We start from the raw sequence: 24,527 nt of genomic DNA on the forward strand, positions 1-24,527 counted from the left end.
GGCAGTGCTGAAAACTCATCCCTGTGTGACCTCATGTAAGCCATATAACTTTTGTGAACCTGCAGTTTTATCATACTTGACAGATTTTCATTCTGACACAGAATGTCAGGACCCCCAGACCCCAGAAAATGCATTGACTTAAAGCCTTTGATGCATCTCAAAGCAATATCCTTACAGTGTCATTGGAGGATGATGTGGGCTGCAGAGACGGATGCTTTCAAATGGGATTGATCCAGTTCTTCCTTCACTTCCACATGAATGCTGGGCAGCCCAGGGTCACACCCACTGCACCCTCAACTCAGGCAAGTCCAGCAGCCTATCTTGGGAGACCTGGGCTACAGAACAGTCTCCCAAGTTCCAGGCTCACAAAACCCAGGTGGGAGTGAAAGCTAAGAAAGTGAGTAGGTGGTTCAGGGGATCACCCTTTCCTACTCGTTCCTCTCACCTCAAACTCACCTTCTACTGCACAGCAACACTGAGGATCACCAACCAACCCTGACCAGAACCTTGATCTTGCCATGTTCTGTTTTGAATGCAACCAAAAATCAATGGTGTTAGTCCAACTCAACAAAATATACATCAAACCATATTCCATAAGAACTGCTCGTAGCCCTGTTCTTTTCAGTATATGGGAAAAAAAATGGAAACAACAAAATAGCATCAGGTTTACAAAAATTCCCAAGACAGATGGTCACACGTGTTTTCAGGAGACCTCTATATAAATGATGTTGATCACTTGATACTTTGAAAAGTACTCTTGTGGCACTAGAATGACATCCATAAGTGACAAGTATAAAATGTAGTGCTCAGTGACATTAAAAAACAAATCAACCCACATAGAGGAAGAGCTCTGGATATAGGGATGCCAAACTGGTCTTGGTTGTGATGAAAACCCAAGATGTTGCCCCAGTAAGATAAAAGAAATCGACATAACAACGGGATGCAGCAAGAATAATACTGAGACAGGAAAGAAAACATTTTTAAAAAATGAATTATTTATTCACTTTCTAGTGGATACAGAAAAAACTGCAGAAGACCCAGAGGATATCAGGGCAGGTTAAAAGTTTGATATCTTACACCTGTGGAAAAGCCTTAAGATGTGTTTTAACTTACAGCAGGTGGGGTGACTTCATGACTACCATTAGGAAAATATAACCTGTTGGGAAACTGTTTCTGCCTTGATGATTTTTTACAGACAAGAGCTAAACAGTGAGGAATATGCTTAGATGTATTGGGAAAGAGATGGGTCTGTGCCATTGTCACAAGGGTACACGAATACTGAGAGTGAATGCTGAAGGAATGATCCCCATTGGTGGTGACCTCAGGTGAGACCAGGGTGCCTGTGTTTCAGCCAAGCCAGGGCAATTGGAACGCAGGCTCCTAAGATTCCATGACACCCCCACCTTCTAATTCTGTTATTGCAACTGCAGACAGTTACCTGGCACGCTGGCGACAATCTCCCTCACTCTTGTTAGAGTCTGAGCTACGGGCAGTGCCTTCAGCTCTGAGCTAAGGTACCTCGAACCTTGTCTTTGTGGTTAAGGATCCTAAAGTGCTGTGCAGAGTGATCACGTTTTTCTCAACAGTAAGTTAAGAATTTCAGTTACCGACATCCCTTAGTCCTGACTAAACCTATTTGATTTCACCAATGTTTAACCCACCATATATTTGTGTTTCTTCTCCCCAGTCCCTGACTCCACCTCTTCTGCCACAAACCTCAGCATGGTGGTATCTGCTGGCCCTTGGTCCAGTGAGAAGGCAGAGATGAACATTCTAGAAATCAATGAGAAATTGTGCCCCCAGCTGGCAGAGAAGAAACAGCAGTTCAGAAACATAAAAGAGAAATTTCTTGTAACTCAAGTGGCCTACTTCCTGGCCAACCAGCAGAATAAATACAGTAAGATCTCTAGGCTCACCATCACGAAAGTGATGAATGATGTCCTGTCTTCTCTCTGAGAAACTAAATGGTCTCTCCATCAAAAATAATTTCATCCTTTCTGTACTTCTAGGAAAACAGAAATGGGTATTTTAACATTTTGTTAAAGTTGGGAGACAGAGGTACCAAAGTATTTGGCAACTTTCCGTGTTTGCAGTCAGGTTGGGGTGGGACTAGAGTTCAAATCCCAGTTGTTGATTTTCTGACACAGGCAGAGAACCACCTGTTTTCTCCAAGAGGCTCAACCATGTTTTCAAGAATCCTCTCTGTACCATATAAGATCCTACAGACAAATAACATCTAGTCTGTTGTTCTAAATGTCTGGGACTAGTGAACTTTTATTCAGTTCAAGCTTCTGTTGAGGCCCAAAAGGCAAAGCTCTGTTCTAGGGACCCTGAGGGAAAGTTGGTGATAGTACCCAGTACCCGCTCTGAGGGGCTTCAAGAGGAGTCTGCTCCCTTAGAACCTGTGGTAGCTATAAGTGACAGCATCAAAAGCAGGGAGTAGGGGCCGGGTGTGGTGGTTCACTCCTGTAATCCCAGCACTTTGGGAGGCTGAGGCAGCCAGATCACAAGGTCAGGAGTTTGAGACCAGCCTGGCCAACATGGTGAAACCGCGTCTCCACTAAAAATACAAGAATTAGCTGGGCATGGTGGCAGGTGCCTGTAACCCCAGCTACTTGGGAGACTGAGGCAGGAGGATCCTTTGAACCCAGGAGGCAGAGGTTGCAGTGAGTCAAGATCGCGCCATTGCACTCCAGCCTTGGGGACAGGGCAAGACTCGAAGGAAAAAAAAAAAAAAAGCAGACAGTACCCTGGTGAGAGGAAGTCCTGCTTCCTGGGGCACAGGCTCTTGTTCCTAAAGAGGAAGAAAGATAGTACCCGAGAATGTGTGGAAGTAGCAGTGCAGTGTGCATAGCAGGGACCCTGGGCCTGTGTCCTGCGCTCCATCCAAGTTGCTTGTCTTTTCTGATCCTCAGTTTTATCATTTGATCATAGAGTACTACAATAATACCTACCTCTGTAAATTGCTGCAGTGAATTACATGAGCTGTTTCTTGCCAATCTCCTGGAACAGTTACTGGCACAGAGTAAACACTATCTATTAGTTCTTCACTGTACTGTTTCTAAATTAACACAAGCTTTATTAGTATTTGGGCATATTTCCTTCATGGCCTTATGGTCTTATGTCTCATACTTTATGCTTCAGATACGATTCTTAAAATCTTATCTGAAGATATGATTTAAAAATCAAAGATTTTAAAAAATCTTTGACATACTTGTCCTTGAAATTCCCAGTAAAAGGGAAACCATCAGTCCCATAGTCCTAGGGGCCTTCCCGACTGTACAAGAAATCACTGCTTCATGGCCCAGTGCAGTGTTTTAGAGGAGAGGCTGAAGGCTTGGAAAAGCGGCCCCACATTCAGACTCAGACCTCAGGGGCTGTGAGTTCTGACTCCACTTCGTTGTGGTTGAATCATCTTGTCAACTTCCTTGATGTGCCCTTGAGTTTCTCTTTCTTTGTCTCTAAATTTTGGAGGATCAGATGCCAGAAAGTCAGGAGGCTGAAGAGTAAAGATGTGGAAATCCCTGCCTAGAGCCTGGTAGTGGGGACAGTTTTGTCCTTGGGATGGACCTGCCTCCTGCCCTGTAGGCAGTGACCACAGCAGTATGTCCAGCCTTCCACTGAGGCAGGCGTGTCTGTCTTTTCTCAGAGTATGAAGAGTGCAAAGACCTCATAAAATCTATGCTGAGGGATGAGCTGCAGTTCAAGGCGGAGAAGCTTGCAGAGCAGCTCAAGCAAGCTGAGGAGCTCAGGTGAGGGGGCCCCGTGGGGGCAGGCAGGTGGGCAGGTGTGTAAATCTCTGACGTACAGCAGTTCGGCGGGGAGAAGTAAGAGCTAAGCTGGGCCAGGGAAGGGAAGGAATTGCCATGGCAGGCTCACGACACACAAATATTTATCAAACAGAACAAGGATGATAATAAGTTATGGGTTGCAGTTGTTTCTCAGAGCCTTGTTTTCTCTTTTTCAAACAAGTAATTGTTGAGGTGAAATTTGCATAACACAAAATTAACCAAAGAAGTGGGAACCACCCAGCAGCATTCAGTATACTCAAAATGGTGTGCCATCACCACCCCACTTACCCTTAGTCAGAATCACCTCCTGACTGGCTGCGGCATCTCATTCTTTCACTCAATCGATGTTGCCTTCTCGACCCTGTCATTCTTTTCTTCTTTCTTCTTTTCAATTCGCCCCATCTGCACCCGGCCTCATTTCTGTACATGGCTTTGTATCTATCACCGCAAGTTGCACTATGCGTATTTTCACATGGAAATGTCCATGACCAGAGTGAGGAACTGAAAGGATGTCTTTTTGAAACGCATTAGGAAGACACCTACTTTTGTTTACAGAAGAGAAAGATGAATGGAACATCATCAAGGATCTTACAGGAGCCCTCTCTGATACAGAGGAAGCCTGTAAACCATTTTCTATTCTTTCTCTTAGCCACAGACATTCCTTTAAACATGTGCTGACCTTCTGCTTGGAGGTCTCCTTGAGGACATTGTCTCAGAAATCTCTGTTGCAATATTAGAACTGATCACTCATCCCTTTCCACTGTTAAATTTTCTCTACCACCTCACCTTAGGCAATATAAAGTCCTGGTTCACTCTCAGGCACGAGAGCTGGCCCGGTTAAGGGAGAAGTTACGGGAAGGGAGAGAAGCCTCCCGCTCATTGACTCAGCATCTCCAGGCCCTCCCCACTCTGGATGAGCCGGACAAGTCCCAGGACCTCCGAGAACAGCTGGCTAAGGGGTGTAGGCTGGCACAGCACCTTGTCCAAAAGCTCAGTCCAGGTAAGGTGGCCATTGGCCCTGATGACCCAAAACCCCAGGCTTATGAGAGACTCCAGACCTCCACACTTTCACAATGACAGTTGTATCGGTGGAGTTTTTTTCCACTAAACATATGTGGCCATGACATGACCAGGACTTCCTGGGTAAGAACGGAGATGAGAAATCCATGGGATTGGAGGTCACAGTATTGCAAATGTCCCTCCTTCCTTGATGGAAGGTGGTCTTTGGAGCAAGAGGCAGCATCTGTCTAGTTTTAAAGGAAAGGAAGGAGGCTGTGATGGGAGAACGCTTGTTAGAGTGAAAAGAGCTCTGGACTAAGAATGAAGGTTCCCAGGCTGTCTCTTCGGCAATGTTCTTAGTAACTGTTGGTGAGTGATTTGTTTGTCTTTCCTGGGTTACTGTCTCTCATTCTACAAAGGCAGACACATTGTCTCTTGCAAGTGTCTCTATCATTCAAATGCCGGAACACTTATGACTGCTTTTCAAAATGAGATGAAGCCCCTTGCCGTGTGGTGTTGGAGAAGGCACTTGATGTGGGGGCATTTGGTGGTAGGAAGGGCTTTAGACTGAAGCACTTCCCATGTAGAGAATGTCCCTGAATAACACAGCAGAAGCCACGTGGAGGGCCTGTGCAGTCTCCTGATGTATAGAGGACTGTGGGACAAGTTTGTCCTCTCCTAAGAGAAACAATTAGTTTCTAAATGCAAACTGTGACAGGACACCAAGCCTGTGCCTGGGAATCAGATCTGTGGCGGGATGGGAGAGACAGCTGCCAAAGGCCGGAGAGAGGCTGCACAAGCCTCCAGTGATATGGGGAGCAAAAGGTCTTTTCAGTGTTTGGCCACATCTTGATGGTGGCCCTCCAGATCAGAAATGCATTGCCTGATGGATCAGGAAACCACGCCAGGGCATTTTGCTAAAGATAAAACATGAGAGCTTTCAGTTCAATGCTGACCCATCATAGATGTTCATGTCTCTGTGCACATTGGGCTGACTGTGCTTGCAGAGTGTGAAGTGGGAAATATCTGAACAAACACTTCTGCATTTACAGAAGATGATGAAGATGAGGATGAAAATGATAAAGCTGAGGAGGTCGATAAAGTACAGGAACCACCTGCCCCCAGGTAAGACTGAATAATCAGGAGCAGGTAATGGGTGGTAACATATGGAAAAGGTCTCAGCAAGAACACAAAGGGAGTGAAGGTAGTCAGATTCCGGATGCAGGATAAAGAAAGCTGCAGAGTGCACTAATTTATTGCCCTCACCCAACAAGGAAATAGGCCTGTTAACATGTTTGTCCATTGTCTTCATGGTACCTTAAGGAAGACCCTCAATAAACTCACCAGCCCCAGGGACTTCCTGCACACACAGAGAAGGCCTGTTCTACCCTGTTGTGAAAACCAGGAGGAGGTGCAAAGCTGCTTTCTCCATGGTTGTCTTTAGATACTTGTTATGAATGATAAATAGCAAAGAGGCAACAAGCAGAGGAATTAGGAAGTACCTAGCAAAGTTAAACACCAGGAAAAGTACCTAGACAAAAAAAAATTACATTTTATCTCACAATGTTAAAATAAAAAGGCCTAGAAGGCACACCATGTCTGGAGTCTATAATGGGTCCAAAGCCTGCATTCCCTTGGCCACAGAATGTGAAATTCAACCCAGCTTAGACACAGGGTGTGGCAGCTGTTGTCTCTCTGTGTGTGCTGTGTGTACTGTACAGGGATAGCTGAGTCTTCATCCTCCTCAGCTCCTATCTGTCCAGTGCAATGAACACCAGTTGCTCTCTTCCTCTCTGGCTCCCATGGCAGCCATGCTGTGTTGCAGAGAGAAGAGGATTGCCTGTTCTCTCTTAATGGGAACTTCTTGTTTGCTTTCTGGAACCACTCTCTTATGCCTCCTGTCAAAACCAGCTAGGACTCCCTGGGGTCCAATCCCTCTCGGTCTAATCTTCTGTCATCTCTATCCCACTTGGCTCATCAGAGAGGCGCAGAAGGCTGAAGAAAAGGAAGTCCCTGAAGACTCACTGGAGGAATGTGTCATCAGTTGTTCAAATAGCCACGGCCCTTCTAACTCCAACCCGTCTCACAGGAACACAAAAATCACATTTGAGGAAGACAAAGTCACCTCAACTCTGACTGTAGATGGTGAATCCTCTCAAGATGAATGGCAGCATGCTCTAAACATTCTCCCAGGTAACCTCTGTTTTCCTTGTGTCTCATACCTCTGTCTAGGCTATGGAAGATCAATTCTGAGGATGGGCTGCATACACACATATTGGTTTGAGTCAGAAACTAGGATGGAGCTAGGTGCGGTGACTCACATGTATAATCACAGTACTTTGGGAGGCCCAGGTGGGTGGATCACTTGAGATCAGGAGTTCAAGACCAGCCTGGACAATATGGTGAATCCCATCTTTACAATAAATACAAAAAATTAGCCAGGCATGCTGCTGCATGCCTATAGTCCCAACTACTCAAGAGGCTTAGGTGGAAGAATTGTCTGAGCCTGGGAGGTAGAGGCTGCAGTGAGCCGTGATTGCACTGCTACACTCCAACTTAGGCGACAGAGCCAGAACCTGTGTCAAAAAGAAAAAGAGAGAGAGAGAGAGAAAGAGAGACAGAGAGAGAGAAGTGAAAGAGGAGAGAGAGAATGAGAAACTAGGATGGAATATTAAACACAGATACCAGTGGATCAGAGAGCTTTCCTGTACTCCCTGGCCTATGTGATACCTTTCTCATCCTGGCCCTAGTATCAGGTTATTGCAACAGAGGCAGGTGTGACAAAGCCATAGCTACCCATGTACAGGAGGAGTACAGGAGGTATCTGTCAGGCCTCCTAGCTCGGTTCCTATGTCTCTTGTCAGCTACAATGGTGTAATTTGTGTCTCTGAACAATGTCTATGCAGTTTCTTTGCCTATCTGAGACCACTGATAGCCTTGTCCATTTATTTGAAGATGTTGTTTCCCTGGTTTCACTCTCCTCATCTCCAGTCTGGATCTCCTTTAAACCAACTTGTCTCAGCTATTCAGTCAACTGAAACCAGGACATCAACACTTGTACCCTAATCTTGCTTATAAGTTTCCATAAAGCAAGGCTGGGTCCTGAGTTCTTCACCCCATGAGTGGCCACTGTTTCTGTGTAGCACCACAGATTTCTTTTCTTTCTTTTTTTTCTCTTTCTTTCTTTTTCTTTTTTCTTTTTTTCTCTTGTGATGACGTCTCACTATGTCACCCAGGCTAGAATACAGTGCCGTGATCTTGGCTCACTACAACTTTTGCCTCTAGGGTTCAAGTGATTCTCTTGCCTCAGCCTCCCGAGTAGCTGGTACTTCCAGTGTGCGCCACCACGCCTGGCTAATTTTTGTATTTTTAGTAGAGGTGGGGTTTCACCATGTTGGCCAGGCTGATCTTGAACTCCTGACATCAAGTGATCTGCCTGCCTTGGTCTCCCAAAGTGCTGGGACTAGAGGCATGAGCCACCCGCCAGCCCCACAGATTCTTTGTTAAGCAAAAGTTGTTAGAATTAATCTATCGGTTCAGTTTTCTATATAAATTTCTCTAACCATTCATTGACCATGATATATGAAGAGATAAATCAGTATTGCAGCAGCACTTCTGGAAATCAGTTAGGGCAATTTTTGAAAATCTTAGGGAAAATGATTTAATTGTTTGTGCTGACTCAGGTCAGAGGATATAAGATTAAGATCTACCAGATGAGGGAGATTTTGTCCCACGGATCTGAAAAGCAGGCTCATCTACTTCTGTCAAGACTTAATCTAGGGCACATTAGAACGTTCCTGTCAGAATATCACATTCTTACACTGAGAATATTTATGTCCTTGTGCTATGACTAGACACTGATTTGGTCTTGTGTGAAGCGTGATCTGCTTAATGTGACCTGCTCTTCTGAATTTGTTTACAGAAAATCGAAATGATCATGAGGAAGAGGAAGGGAAAGCGCCAGTGCCCCCCAGGTAACTCTGTAGATTTGTGGGATGTTAGTACAATAGTGACACCGGGAGACTGTAGATCCAGGGAAAAATAGAAAGTGACAAACAGAACTGCCTCATCCATTCATCCAGCTGCAAATTATACGTTTTAACAATGCTGTCTTTTTGATTGTGGTACTTGAGTAGGTTACAAATTTCTTTCTTTCTTTTTTTTTTGAGACAGAGTCTTGCTGTGTCTCCCAGGCCAGAGTGCAGTGGCATGATCTCGGCTCACTGCCAGCTCTGCCTTCTGGGTTCACGCCATTCTCCTGCCTCAGCCTCCCAAGTAGCTGGGAATACAGGCACCTGCCACCATGCTGGGCTAATTTTTTTTTTTTTTTTTTTTTTTTTTTTTTTTTGTATTTTTAGTAGAGACAGGGTTTCACCATGTTAGCCAGGATGATCTTGATCTCCTGACCTTGTGATCTGCCTGCCTTTACCTCCCAAAGTGCTGGGATTACAGGTGTGAGCCACCGCGCCTGGCCAGGTTTCAATTTCTTAATCCCCCCCTTGCATAGGAATATGCAATCAGTTGAGCCAGGTGAGCTAACCAAACTCAGGGGTGTCACCTGTTCTCTCCCATGTGGTTAATCCAGAGTGAGATGCATGTATGCTTTCTACATATTTGATGTCAGCGTGTTGGCAAGTATTTCATTACAAAACAGGGAAATGGTAATTTATGTCAAAATATTTTAAAAATGGGCTTTGAAAAGATAAGATCTGTGTATCCGGAATGCCTCAAGTGCTGTGTTTACTTGGGTGCTGCATGTAAACATCAACACATTTAGGCATAGGAAGCCAAGCCCTGTGTCAGTTCTCTGCGCTGCAAGTCATGATCGCGGTTTACAGGGAGAGTCTGGGACCTCCCGCAGCAGCTCGTTTGTGGCAAATGCGCTGAGCACCTGCTGCTTGCGTTTGCTCTGTCCCCAGGGCGGTCACATCCACCCCACATTTAGAAGGATAGATTTTTATCTCTTGGAGGAGACTACCCCTTTGGTTTCTGTGACCACTCCCTTATGTGTCCCATGGAATCACCTGAGATGCTGTGGTGTTGAATCCCTCTTGTCACTCCTCTCCTGTCTGGTGCATCAGGAAGCTGCAGGAGTCTGAAGAGAAGGAAGTGCTGCAGGACTCCCCGGAGGAAAGTGTTCTGACTTCCTGTAGTCACCATGATATGTCCCAATCTTACCAGCCTTGCGAAGGCACTTTCTTGGCACTGGACGAACAGAAAGTTTACTCTGCTCAGGATGTAGCCAGCGAACACTCCAATTCCAAAGGAGAGGAAACCCCACTTGGCTTCCCAGGTAGGCTCCCTATTCTTGGCACCCCACAACCGGTCTAGAATGACAGATGCCATACCGTCAGGCAAACCCTATACTCATATACTGGTTAGAACCAGGCTCTGGGATTGAGTTTGAAGAAGGCATCCCATGAGTCAGAGAGTTTTACTCCATCCTAGCCGCAAATCACATGTCATCTTTCATCTTTGCCCCACTAGCAAATCACTGTACCTAAGGTTGACCTGACAAATTCACATGCACCCCTGCGGCCTGGATGCAGGATTTATCCATCAGTCCTCCCAATTTAGATTGAATCTGTCATCTCACATGGGATTTCTACCCAATCAGCCTGAGTATTTATGCTGTCCAAGGCCATTGGCAGCCATTTCTACATTCCTGGGGCTGTCATTACGCTTGTTCCCTTCTGTCAGGCTAGACACTGTCTCTTTTTAGTTGGCTTGTCTTAGCTAGGAAGTCTCTGAGTACCAGAACATGAACACCACTATTGGACTTTCGATGTTTCTCTGAAAGAAGGCTGGGCCCTGAAACTCCCTACAAGATGAAAGGCCAGTGTTTCTGCATAGCATAAGAGATTCTTTTGACGCAATCTATCCATCTAAATGTGAATTCTACAAAACCACCAACGGTAACTTATCAGAAGGAAGCATGCTGAATACTGCAGTAACCCTCCTAGAAAGCATTGAAGTGGATCCCCAGGATCTCTCAGTAAAAAAGGATGTGTTTAACAGTTTGCTGTGGCTCAGGACAGAAGGGACTGTGATGATGACCTGTTATGTTAAGGAGATTTGCTCCATGGCTCAGGAAAGTAAACCTAGTGGCTTCTCGCAAGGCTCATGCTGAGGCCTCCTGGGAAGTTCCTCTCACAATAGGCTGCTATTACACTGAGTATATTTATGCCACTGTGTGGGTTTGGACACAAGTTTGTGCATGTATGAATGGGATCAAGTTCATGTGACTGGTTTTCTCTCAATGTATTTGCAGAAAAGCAACTTGGTCTTGAAGAGGTGAAAAGACAAGAAACGATTGCTCCCAGGTAATTGAGAAAAATCAGGAACCGTCAATTCAGGGGTGATAGCTCTACAACTCATATCCACAGAGAACCAGAAAGTCCTGAATATACCTAATTCATCCCTTCAGCCAACCAGAAATGATCCTTTTGGACAATGTTTTCTGTTTTCATTGTGATACTTGTACTATTTGCCATTTCTTATTTGCCATTTCTTATTAACTTCTCAAGTTCAGTACACAAAACCAGTTGACTTTGTGAACAACTAATCAGTCACAGAGATTTCCTGCAAGCAGATATGTTGTTCTTATGGTTTCAACCACCCTGAGATGCATATCTGCTTTCTGCTGGTTTTGCATTAGCACAGTGGTGAGTATTCCACGGCAGAAAATTTGATAGAAAAATTATTATTATACCATGCCACAATATTAAGAGACAGGGGACTTGATGACATGAGATTTTGGGGATATTATAATGCCTCAAAATCTGTGCTTACTTGGCCAATACATATAAAATTCAATACAATTTAAGAAAAAAGGATGAAACCACTCTTCTGGGACATGATCATCAGTAAGTCATGACTGTACCATACAGAAACACTCAGTCTCCTGCCTCAGAAAATCATAATCTGGCCAATTCATGGAGTACCTGATGCTTCTCTCTCTCTTGTCTCTCTTTCCCTCTCTCTGTATTGCTCACCTACCCCATGGCAACCACACTGCAACCCACCAAGAAGAGGAGAATATTGAACTCTTTAATGGGTTGACCATTTGCTTTCTGTGGTCGCTCCTTCATGCCTCACATGAAATCCAGCTAGGGCTCTGAAACTTTTTGGATTAATCTATAGTCCTTCCTACCCTGCAGGCTCAGCAGGGAACCGCTGAGGGTGGACAAGCATGAAGTCCCCCGGGAGTTACTGGATGGATGTTATTTGATTGCTTCTGTTCTTCCTGACCTGACTTACTCCTGCCAGCCTTATAGGAGAACTTTGTATTCTTTTGAAGAAAAGCAAGTCAGCTTGGCTCTTGTAGACAGTGAGTACTCCATTTTGAACATGATAAATCTCCAATTGGTGCCCCAGGCAGACTTTGTAATCCTTGCACCTCACACTCCTGGCTGGACTTAGGCGTGTCATTGGTGTGTTCATGACTCATAGACACAGGTTGATTTGCTGGAGCTTAGGCTGTAATGTTGGCTCTCCTGCTACCCACTTCCTTCTGTATGGTCTGGTTCCTGACAGGCCATGTATCAGTGCTGGTCTGTGGCCTGGGGATTGGGGGCCCCTGTTCTAAATCATCAAAACCTGAGTATTTGGTGAAGAAGGCTGAATATTACAGTTTCCCTCATACAATGCAGTTTAGCTATTTGCCTAGAGTCTGTGGGGAAAAGGATTACTTCACTGTTTGGCCAGAGTCAGAATGGAGGATGTTGGGATGGTGGCCTACTAGCACAGGCAGATTTTGCCCCATGGCTCAGGAAAGTCAATAAGCCAGTTCTCTCAAGACACAACCTTATGCCTCCTGAAATATGTCTCTCGCAGTATCCTGTTCTCATACTGGAAAGTTAGATGTCTCTGTGTTAGGACTGGACAGTGAATTGGACATGTGTGGAGGGGAATCAGCTTAATGTGACAGCCCTGTCTGAATTTATTTGTAGAAAATCTAAATGACCGAAAGAAGATGGAAGACCAACAACTACTGTGCCCTAGGTAAGTCTCAGGAACTGTAGACTGTTCATTCACTGTTGACAGCTGGAGACTCCAGACCTAGGTAAAACAGAAAGTGCTATATATATATATATCCTCTCAACAAGTCACAAATTATCCCTAGTCATAAGATTGTCTGTTTTCATGGTGGTACCTGCATAGGATCCCATTACTTCCTCCCTCTGACATTTAGTAACCTGCAGTTGGTTACTCAGGTCAACACACCTGACTAGGGAGCTCCTGCAATTGCCCCTTCTCTCTTGGGTGCGGGGCCACAACCAGTGTGATGCAGACTTGATTTTGACTTGTTTCTCTTCATAATGTGTTAGGACTTTGGTAATAGGAAAAGGAACTAGAAAAAAACCATAGCCTGTCACTATATTGAGAATAAGAGGCCTGCCTGAAGGTGAAAGGTTTTGGAGCCTACACTTCCTCTAATGCTACAATCATGTACCTATTGCATATCAACTTCAACTCATTTTATGCAAAACCACTGAAGCCACTGCTCTAGTAATCTTTCCATACTGTGTGTCATGAGGGTGATCATAGAGGGCTTCCTTTCTCCCTCCCCATCGCCTTATAATCTGGCCAGTTCCCTGAGCACAGCCCCACACCACATTCCCTTGGAAGCCACACTGTATCCTACAAATTAGAGGATACTTTTCCTCCTTTTAAATAGATTTCTGCAACCACTGTCTCAAACCTTCCACCAAATTCAGATAGACCTCTGTGGCACCTGATCTTCCGTGGATTAATTTTTAGACCTTCCTACCCCAACAGGCTCAATAGGCAACTGCTACAGGTGGAGGAGCATGAAGTCCCTCAGGAGTCATGGGATGAAGCTGACTCGACTATTCCGATCCCTCCTGACCTGACTGACTCCTACCAGTCTGATATGAGGAGTGCCCTGCATTCATTAGAGGAACAGCAAGCCTGCGTGGCTCTTGACGTAGACAGTGAGTACTCCGTTGTGAAGGTGATAGAAGTCCTAGGTGGACCCCAAAATCCTTGGGCCTCCCACCCGTGGCTGGACTGAGAGTTGTCAACACTGTGAACTGGACCTAGATATACATGTAGATTTGTATCACTCTGGAATCGAGTCTGAAACAAAGACGTAGGATTGGGTCCATGAACTTTGGCCTCTTCCTAGTCTCAGGCCATTCTTGTGGCATCCTGGATCAACTGTTAGGACACTGGACCCCAAGCAGGTGTGAAAAATTCACACCAGTGTACGTAACACATGCCCAGCAGGTGTCTGTCAGGCCTCTTAATCTGAATAAACTTTGTCTTGCCAGCTATTGTGTTCCTTACAAGTTTCCTTCCCCAACCATGTTCCTTCAGGTTCTATGCCTGCCCAAGGCCAGTGGCATCTTTGACTACATTTCTGTTAGAGATATTACCCAGATTTCAATGAACCAAGCCTCATTCTCTGTGTCTTCGATGTTGGCCTGTCTTAGCAGAGCAGTCCATTACCTTTTGTTATGTTTGCAGAAGCAAGACTGGGCCTCGTCACTCCTAGATGCCACGAATAGCCAATGTTTCTTTATAGCACCAAAGATTCATTTTGATTCAGGAGTCTGTTGATTCCCCCCTTCATTCTAATTTCATTGTCTAACATCCTCGCAACCATGAACAATGTGGGTATTTAATGATAGAAAGCTAGATATTTCTGCTAGAAAGCAGTTGGGATTTTTGCTTTAAATTGGTGTGAAAAATGTTGCATAACTCTTCGCACAAAATCAGGAGTGATGATATTGGGATGATGATCTACCACAACAGGGAGATTTCACCCCTAGGCTTAGGGAAGAAACCCAGAGCACCTCTCTCATGACAGGACCTCAGGCCTCTGGGAAAATTTCTCTCACAGTGTCCTGTTCTCCCACTGAGGAAACCGATGTTCTTATGTTAGGATTGCACAGTGGCTTGTTTGTGTGTGTAGGGGAACCTGCTTAATGTGTCTGTCCCTGTCTGAATTTATTTGCAGAAATTAACAGGGATCAAGAGGAGCTAGCAGACCAAGACCCACCATGCCGCAGGTAACTCTGAGGAATCATGGGCAGTCAATTCAGTGTTGATATCTGGAGACTCCACATGCAGGGAAAATCAGAGAGTGTGCTGAATATACCTGTTTCATCTGTTCAGCCAACCATGAAATAGCCATGTTCATAATGTGGACTCTGTTCATTGTATACCTGTATTTGTTTTTTCTCCTTATTAATCTCTATAAACTGTACTAGTCTGCATTCAGTTGACTCTGCTGAACTGATCAGTCACAGACATTTTCTGTGGTCCTCTTTTCTGTCCTTTTTGCTTAAAGTGAAGAAGAGGTGCACATCTGATGTCTGCCACTTTGACAATAACATGTTTGCAAGTATTTGATAGCAGGAAAGTGAGGGAAAATTACTCATGTCCTGCTACAATATTGAGAGCAAGGGATGTTGAGGATGCACTCACTCTGTCTGTGAAGCCTTACGAGCCTGTATTCATTTGACCAGTGATGCTAATTTCAACAAATGTATGCAAAAGTGCTGAATGCACTGTGTCATGGCCATTTCTCACAGGGATTGTTCCATCTCTTTCCTGCCCAGCTCATTGTCTGCCCAGTGCACTGAGCACCTGCTGCTCTCTGTCTCCTGCTCGAGACAGGGAAGCATCCTTGTATCTCTCTGAGGGGACTGTCCTTTGCTTCCTCTGGTCCCTCCTGTGAGCCTCCCTATAGACCCAGCTGAGTACAGTGGTTTTGGTTCTCTCTGGTGTTTACCTTATGTCGTCTTTACCCACCAGACTGAGGCAGAAGCTGCTAGAGGTGGAGGAGCAGGAGGTCCCAGAGAACTCCCTGGATGAAGTTTACTTGACTCCTTCGGTTCCCCATGACCTGTGTGACTGCCACCAGGCTTATAGCGGCACCTTGTACTCACTGGAGGATCAGTTCGCCTGCTCTGCTCTAGATATAGCCTGTGAGTACTCCAGCCTAAAGGTCACAAAGCTCCACCTTTCTCCCAGGCAGCCTCTATCTGTTTTGCTTTGTGCAACTTGTGCAGCTGAGGCAGTTCATCTCTGTAGGCAGGCCGTGTATACTGAGCCTGTTTTGAATCTGGCTCTTGGATCTAGTTTTAAGCACAGACATCCACTAGGTGGAACTTCCTCTTCTTCTGTCCCAACTGGCTCATCTGTCACCTGGCATCTTCTCACAAGAGCAGGCTGTGCGTATCCAAACAGACCAGAGAGGGGGATGGTGAGGGATCATTGCAAAATCTTGACAACAGTAGCTCACCTGGAGAAATCTGTATAACAGACCTTCTTTTTTTATTTTATTATTTCATTTTATTTTACTTTAAGTTCTGGGATACATGTGCAGAATGTGCGTGTTTGTGACGTAGGTATACATGTGCCATGGTGATTTGCTGCGCCTATCAACTCGTCATCTAGGTTTTAAGCCACGCATACATTAGGTATTTCTTCTAATGCTCTCCCTCCCCTTTCCCCTCAACCCCCAACAGGCCCTGGCATGTGTTGTTCCCCTCACAGTGTCCATGTGTTCTCATTGTTTAACTCCCACTTATGGGTGAGAACATGCAGTGTTTGGTTTTCTATTCCTTTGTTAGTTTGCCCAGAATGATGGTTTCTAGCTTCATCCATGTCATTCACTCTGCAAAGGACATGATCTCAATCTTTTTATAGCTGGTATAAGGAAGGTGTAAGGAAGCGGTCCAGTTTCAGTTTTCTGGATATGGCTAATCAGGTTTCCCGGCACCATTTATGAAATAGGGAATCCTTTCCCCATTGCTTGTTTGGTGAGGTTTGTCGAAGATCAGATGGTATCATTCTTTAAGATAGGGCATCTCTCTTTTCTGAAATTATGTTGCTAACTGCTGCCCTGAGCAGTGCCCTTATCTCTTTTCTTGCCACCCACATGTGCTTGCAGTCTTGCTCAATTATTTTGGAGGTCTATTTCATGATTTCTGTGTCCCAAGCTAGATTCTCTACTTTAGGGGTCCCCAACCCCCGAGGCCATGGACCTGTGTTGGTTCATGACGCACAGGAGGTGAGCAGTGGGCGAGCATTACCGCCTGAGCTCCACCTCCTGTTGGATCAGCAGCAGCATTGGATTCTCATGGGAGCTTGAACCCTATCGTGAATTGTGCGTGTGAGGAGTCTAGAGACTCCATATGAGAATCTAATGCCTGATGATCTGTCACTGTCTCCCATCACCTTCAGATGGGACCAACTAGTTGCAGGAAAACAAGCTCAGGGATCCCAATAATTCTATATTGTGATGAGTTGTATAATTGTTTCATTATGTATTACAATGTGATAATAATAGAAATAAAGTGCACAATAAATGTAATGTGCTTGAATCATCCCAAAACCATCCCCCCTACCCTGCTCGTGGAAAATTGTCTTCCTTGAAACTGGTCCCTGGTGCCAAAAAAGTTGGTGACTGCCACTCTACTTCCTCTGTGGTAGCTTTCCATTGAAAGCTTTCCCTCTACTGAAGCAGTCTAGTGTCCTTTCCTCCATGCAAGGCCATAGCTTGCATCCTCTGTAGAGCGCTAGTAGATTTTACATGGATGGGATTGTAGTTTCAACCACATGTTGGTCTCAGTGCTATATTCTCACAGAAGCCATTGACAACTCGTATATCTGATGAGGTGCTGGCCTAACTGATGAACAAAGCAGAGTGGTTCCCGTCCCCACGATCTCCAGAAAACCCTTCCTCTTAGCAACTTCCCCTTGAGACAGCAGCTTCACAGGATGTGTAGAGAAAAATATCCAACGTTCATTTCTTCTTGCTCATTCTATTTTTTTTTTTTTGAAACGCAGTCACTCTGTCACCCAGGCTGGAGTGCAATGGCATGGTATCGGCTCACTGCAACCTCCACCTCCCAGGTTCAAGCAATTCTTGTGCCTCAGCCTCCTGCGTCGCTGGGATTACAGGTGCCTGCCACCACGCCCAGCTAATTCTTGCCTTTTGAGATGGAGTCTCGCTCTTGTTACCCAGGCAGGAATGCAGTGGCACAATCTTGGCTCACTGCAACATCCACCTCCCGGGTTCAAGTGATTCTTGTTACTGAACCTCCCAAGTAGCTGGGATTATAGGCGCCCACAATCGTGCCTGGCTGACATTTGTATTTTTAGTAGAGATGGGTTTCACCATGTTGGCCAGGCTGGTCTCGAACTCCTTACCTCAGGTGATCTACCCGCCTTGGCCTCACAAAATTCTGGGATTACAGGCATGAGCCACCGTGCCTGGCCTAATTTTGCCTTTTTAGTAGAAATGGGACTTCACTATATTGGTGAGGCTGGTCTCCAACTCCTGGCCTCAGGTGACTTGCCTGACTCGGCCTCCCAAAGTGCTGGAATTACAAGCATGTGCTACCATGCCTGGCCTGATTGTTGAAGGTTTTGCCCATCAAATTATCTTCTAGTAAGAGCAAGGAACTCTGTGATGTCCCCCAAAATATATGAATATTTTATAATGAAATTAGCAACAATGCCAGGTGCAGTGACTCACTTCAGTAATTCTAGCGCTTTGAGAGGTCGAGGAAGGGGGCTTGCTTGTGCTCAGGAGATTGAGACCAGTGTGGGCAACATGGCAAAACGCTGTCTCTACAAAAAATTAGCAGGACATGGTGACACACACCGGTAGTCCCAGTTACTATGCGGAGGGCTGAGGTGGAAGGATCATCTGAGCCTGGGAAGTTGAGGCCTCAGAGGGCTGCGATTGTACGACCACACTCCAGCCTGAGCAACAAGGAGACCTTGTCTCAAAAAAAGAAAAAAGAAAAAGAAAAAAAGAAATAAAGAAAGAGAAAAGAAACTAGCAACAAAAATGTTGGCCTCTATCTATTTTGGTAAGTGCCTTTGATGTTGGGACCCTCCCCTTTCCTGTTTTCCATTTCTCCCTGAGTTTCAAAGAAGCAAAGGCTTTTTTTAGGATCACAGCAATTCATGAAACAGAAATAAAATACACATTGACTTTGCATCGGCTGTATGCCAGGCCCCTTGCTAAGCAAGCTCTGTCCTTGCTGTAACTCGTTCAGTGCTCCAGGGACACTCCCAAGTTTGCGGTGGCATCTCCATGTTAGAGCTGAGGACGCCGAGGCTCAGAAAGGTCCACTCACTTGCCCAGGATGTCTTGACTAGTTGCGGTGGGAATATAAGCCCCATATCTACCTGACTCCAGAGCACAGTCGCTGTTATTTATTTCTCTGTTGGCGGGAGAACGTGTCAGGGCTGAGCCGACATGGGTGCTCATCCTTTTTTCTTTTGTAGAAATTAATTTGGAATGATTTCAAGTTGAAACAGAAAAGTTGCTAGCCTGGTACAAAGAACTCCTGCAGCCCTTGGCGCAGAATCTCCAAGGAGGAATACCTCTGTGCACTTCGTCTGTGAGCAGAGCTAGTGGTTCCTCCAGTCCCTCCAGGGGGACCTACAGCTCCATGGGGCTCTCCTTGGAAAATCACACAGGGGATGAAAGGTCTTAGTCTCTCCCCAGCCCTTGTCCCCAGGGTTTCAACTTGGCCATCCTTGAGCCCCTGTAAATCTGCAGGGCTCTGTCTGAGGAACACCCCAACCAGGACAGGGCTTCTACAAGGAGGAAGGGAAGTGCTCAGACACATGCCTCAGAAGTGATATGCCTCTGATATGGGCCGGCTCTGCCAGAGCATCATGAAACAGGGGCCTGGGGAGGCCACAATCCTCCATGCAGATGGGTTGAGATGAATGAATGCACCTTTCAAATTACACAAGGATGCATCCTGTGTGTGGGTTCATGACAATGGTGTGTGAATAGCGTGCACAGTACACAGCCCTGACCCCAGCAGCGGTTTCCACAGGCGATCTGCTCCATCCATCCTCTCCCTACAGAGGAAAGCTTGGTAGAACCAAGGAGAATACAACCTAAATGATCACTTGATCTATAATTGAGTGCTTTTTCCCACCTGCCCAACTCACAGTACTACCGTATTTTAGAAGCTTGAGAAAATGTTTTCCCTTTTCTCCTGAAAATGCAAAGAATATTCAAAGTATAAGTTTAATAAGACTCAGTAGTCTAGCAAAGAGGGACAAAATGACATGACAAAATTAAGTAGTGATAATTTAAAACATTCCTAGACATTGATTCTAAATAGCAAGTGCAGAGGAACAGAAAGAGAGACTGTGTTTGCCCAGTCTTCACCCATGAGATTTGTTGTTTCAGCATATTGTTCTCATTTGCCCAATATGAACCATCATAAAATCTTAGAGTGTCTTAAGTGACTGATGGTGAACGATCAGTAAACTGTGCCCTGAGTAACTAAGAAGGCCACACCAAGCCAAGAGAAGTGCTGCTGGACAAAGACCCAGAAACTGGAAGGCACCCTGTGCAGGGCTGGGCCAGGGAGCAGCCAGCCTGACCCCAGGGGAGACTGTGTGAGGGAGTGGTGGGAGGTGATGCTGGATAGGATAATGGGGCAGAAGACAGTAGGAGCACACAGGCAGAGTGAGCGGGGAGAGTGGCACAGTGGGCAGCAGAGAGTTTTCAGAAGCAGAGTAGGAACGTGGAAAGAACAGGGCTTTTGGGTGATAAATTGCTTGTGGTATAATTGCTCGTGCAGAGATGGCAGAATCAGAGAAAGCAGTTGCAGGGGTGTATGAAGCCAGGCATCAGTGATGAGTCTGATACACTGTGCTCTCAGGAAGATGAAGGAGAACAGATACACGGAAGGCATTTTTAAGAAAACTTAGAGAAATCTTGGTGAGAATGAGGATGTGCAGAGGGCAGGAGAGAGAGGAGCCCTGCAGCAATGTGGGTAAGGCCCTGAGGGCCCCATTCCTCTTTTGAGGCCGACCTGGACTGATGTGAGGCCACCGGAAGTCTTTCCTTAGTCCACTTTCTGAGAGTGTGATTTCCTCTTCCTGTGGAAATAGCGATAATTTTTATGAGGGGTGTTGCCCGGGCCCCACTGGAGGAGCGGGTAAGATGAGGACTGTGCTCAGTGTTATCTCCCTACAGAACCACACACGCTGATCGGTAATACCTGTGGCCCCTAAGTGTCCGTGAAGGGACTGGTCCCTCTAATACTTTGCTTATGGCTGCTGAGACCCTTCATATGGCAATAAGATGTATGTGTGTGGGCAGTTGGTAAAACCATTATAGGCAATAGGAAATTCAAAATGTCCCGGAACCCTGAAAAGCTTTCCTCATTTAGTGTTTGGTCTATAGGATCCCAGCCCCCTTTTCCATGGTTCTTTCTCAAAGCCTGGCGGCTCTAACTCTTGTCCTGTTCTTATACCCCTGGGTGTGGAGAGAAACAACTTCTCCTCTCCTATGCTCTGAGGGCTCTCTAGAACTTTCCCTCTAGACCACTGGAAAGAGATCAATAATGACAGAATAATTAGCATGACCTTGTTAGCCAATCCAAAGCCTTCTGGGCTGAAACAGGGGTATTTCACTTCAGGGACGCCCAGCCTGGGCACCTGCTATCTCAGCATCCCCAGGCACAAACAGGAAAGGTGACTATGCCTGCATGTACATGATGTCGGTCTGCGTGGCCTGGTCACTGGGTGATTTTACTGAGAGGCAGGGACATCAAGGATAGGCGTTCTGGGCATGCGTAACAAATGAGGTTGTTCCTACTGAAGACCCTTCTCTTTCAGCTCCCACCCAGGCAGCTTGTCCCCACGGGCCTTGGAGTGGAGACATCGGCCACCACCTGTCAGAGATGCAGGCTTCACAGGCACAGCCGGAGCCGAGAACCCTGGTGCCCAATTCTTTGCAACTGCAGCTGGATCAAGGGTTTGACTGTGGCTATGGCTTAGCCAGGCGGGGCGTTTCCTCCACCACCTGCAGCTTCACAGCCAACGCTGATCCTGGGAAGCAATGGCCCTTCCAAGGTAGGAAGGAAAGGGGACCAGGAAGCTCTAATCCGGGTGTTGGTGGTCATGGTACTGTGGGTGGAGGAGACAGTGGGGTCTCTTCATGCTCCCTCAGAGTCAAGTTGAAATCCACGATACTCCAACCCAGTGAGGTGAGCAAGAGCCTGGGGCTTAGGATCAAATTTGCTCTCAGGCCCTGGCTTTGCCACTGTCTAGTTGTTCACTCTGGCCAAGGTTTTTATCTTTTTGCTATTTATATCTCAGTTCCCTCATATGAGATACCTGAAAAATCGTATCTACCTGTAATCATTATTGAGAGTATTAATTATGATAATTTCCAGAGGGCCGGATTCAGTAACAATTGCTCAATAAACCTATGAATAGATGATATCGAATCATTTTCTCTTTCTGGCAAATTCGCACTTAGATAGTGACTTCATATGCGGTGTTTCGTCTGCAGTAGAGCAATTGTTAGGATCTCTGCTTTCTGGGGACCCCTCTTCCATCGCTTTCTTAGAAAGTCTCCTTTGCCAGCTTTCTTCCTCTCGTTACTCATCCCTTATGAGGCCAATTTTCCTTTACCAGACACTTTCAATAATAACCTATTAGGCACATTCAGTAAAAGTGTAAATCCTGGCCCACAAGTCAGTCTCCTGACGTATCCAGCCTCTTCTGCTTTTTCAGCTTTTTTTGAAATAAAAGGGCAACCTTCTCATGGAAAGTGTACAAATCAGTCTCTTTTATGAAACTCCATTTAGTTCATCATCTCTACTACGTCCACAGCCACGTCCTCAGTTTCCTTCTTCCAGGGATCCACTTTTGCTCAGATTTCCTTAAAACCCTGGATCGTGTTCATCCTTACTCTCTGTCCCACTCAATATCTCCTCCTGGAGGCCCTGGGGCTGCCTGGTGCTCATCTGTCAGGCGATGCCCTCAGCTGAAGAATAAGGAGACCCATGTCCTCAGGAGGAGGGAGGGTCACATGATGTAACGAGCACCATCTGGGTCCCTGAAGAGGACACACGGAAGGCGCTCAGTGAGTGTCAGGGAATGCATAGTCCCTGACATGTGCCGTGATAACTTCGAATATTTAAACATATTTCTTCCCACTGGAATCTCTTTTGTTTCTCCATGGATTCCCACACCCCCAGCCAAGACTCACCCCGCTGGCTCAGACACGCCCTCTCTTGCTCATTTTCCCTGGAGTCTAGAGCATGAACCAGGCTCCAGGTAAGAGGACAGAATGAATGCCTTTTGTTTTCTTTTCCTTCACCTGGTGATTTCTCCTGGCTTTCCAACTGGTCATTTGTTTCTCACCACACTTTTTCTTCTCAATATTCTCATGTTTCTATTTTTTTCCAATTTTTATGGACGAGAAGAGTGGTTATACTGTTACATTCAATAGCTCCCAAATCCCTGTATAATACTCTTATTAGATTAATATGTATATATAGATATATGCATTTGTGTCATTTGTCATATATATTAAGCATATTTGGTGTGTATGTTATACAGGGTATACATACATGCAGGAGATCATATAATGATGCAAGTTTTGTAACTTCTCCATGTTTAGTCTTCCTGGTTCTTTTCTCTCATCAGCTGCTGTCACCGCTGTCTGATCTCACCTCTGTGCCCCATGGGCTGCCGCCCTGCCAGGCCCTGCCATTGCCTTCTCCTGTTTGAGCTCAGTTCTGATTTCACTTTGATTTTGCTTGAGTTTTATAATCTCTTCCTTCCCAAAAGCACAGTCTATATACAGTGTGATTTCCTTGCCTTATCTACCTGTAATCTACTTGTGTTTCTTAATCCTCTGTTGTTTGAATATTTTTGTGAATTGGGAGTGTCTTTGCTTCCTGGCCATCTTGTCATTACTGGGTAATGTAAGAAAGATCAACAAAAAGAAAATACCAAAGTGACTCCATTGGCTTTGGACGCCACTTTTCCTTATTTGATGTTCTTTGCGTAGAAGGAAAGTCACGGTGAGAACATGGATGCCAGTGGATCCCATTGTCTGTGGTTTTATTTTCAGAGCTGGGTTCAGAGCCTTCCCTTGGAATGAAGAACCCTTCCCAGCTGGAAGGTGATGCTCTTGAAGGCTCAACCGACAACACACATGGACATCAAGTCATTGGCCACATTCATGCCTCAAGTGTCCTAAAACCGAAAATGATCAAAAGAAAACTGCCGTTCAGCAGGTGGAGACTGGCATGCAGATTCCCTGGCCTGCAAGCTTAGAGTAGGAAAGTAATCACATCTATGGCTCTTAGCGGCACTCGCTCCTTATTCCTCTCTGTCTATGATGACAGCTCCTTCTCCCACTGCTGTTCTCTTCCCTATTTGTGGGTATTGTCTGAGGCCCCTGCTGCTTCTCACGTCCAGGTTCTTCCCATAGTCTGCTCTCCCGCTCCTTCCCAGAAGACTGGGACATGGAGTTGTAAGGGGGTGGGTTTCTCTGCAAAGGGCCCTCTCCTTCTACAGCCCTCTGCTTCTGAGTGTGCATGGTTGACGCTGAGTACATCCTGTCTGGGAGGTGTGAAAAGCCATCACTGCTCCGGACAAAGGGGATCAGAATGAAAGGGTCATCGGCTGCTGGTTGGGCATAGGCAGGTCCTTATATCTGCACTCCAGGCTGACTGGAAGTTCAGGGGTGTTTTCTTCTCACTTGTGGATGGTACTTGCCCCTTCAGCTAGCCAGAGGCTGAGGCTTCAGCTCATCCTCCCAGCAGGAGCTCAGTTTGCCCCTGGGCTATCACAACTTAACAATCCCTCCAGACTCAGTCATCAGCAGGACTTGACAGAGATGCTCTTTTCATTTTTTCTTTTCTCTCTCCTACAGATACCAAATACTGCTGGAAGGATGAAAAAGATGAAAAG

At 45.8% G+C, this 24,527-nt stretch overlaps 1 protein-coding gene across 1 annotated transcript; it reads left to right on the forward strand.

The window, feature by feature from the left end:
- The first annotated feature begins 1,578 nt into the window (after positions 1–1,578).
- LOC103224089 (NBPF family member NBPF4) lies at positions 1,579–24,026 on the forward strand. The gene is made up of 13 exons (XM_037997387.2): positions 1,579–1,897; positions 3,650–3,752; positions 4,583–4,791; positions 5,843–5,915; positions 6,772–6,983; positions 8,713–8,764; positions 9,944–10,083; positions 11,062–11,113; positions 11,951–12,120; positions 14,776–14,827; positions 15,576–15,748; positions 21,432–21,668; positions 23,683–24,026. The coding sequence occupies exons 1-13, from the start codon at positions 1,723–1,725 to the stop codon at positions 23,886–23,888; spliced, it is 1,854 nt and encodes a 617-aa protein (XP_037853315.2). The 5' UTR covers positions 1,579–1,722; the 3' UTR covers positions 23,889–24,026.
- Positions 24,027–24,527: the final 501 nt, after the last annotated feature.

This window comes from Chlorocebus sabaeus, chromosome 20, assembly GCF_047675955.1.
Source record: "Chlorocebus sabaeus isolate Y175 chromosome 20, mChlSab1.0.hap1, whole genome shotgun sequence".
NCBI lineage: Eukaryota > Metazoa > Chordata > Mammalia > Primates > Cercopithecidae > Chlorocebus > Chlorocebus sabaeus.

What these genes read in the sequence shown, in the direction of transcription:
- LOC103224089 (XM_037997387.2), top strand. Translation starts at nt 1,723, where the DNA reads ATGGTGGTATCTGCTGGCCCTTGGTCCAGTGAGAAGGCAGAGATGAAC. An exon ending in AAGCAAGCTGAGGAGCTCAG is followed by an intron (nt 3,753 to 4,582) that starts GTGAGGGGGCCC and finishes ACCTCACCTTAG; the next exon opens with GCAATATAAAGTCCTGGTTC. An exon ending in TGCTCTAAACATTCTCCCAG is followed by an intron (nt 6,984 to 8,712) that starts GTAACCTCTGTT and finishes ATTTGTTTACAG; the next exon opens with AAAATCGAAATGATCATGAG.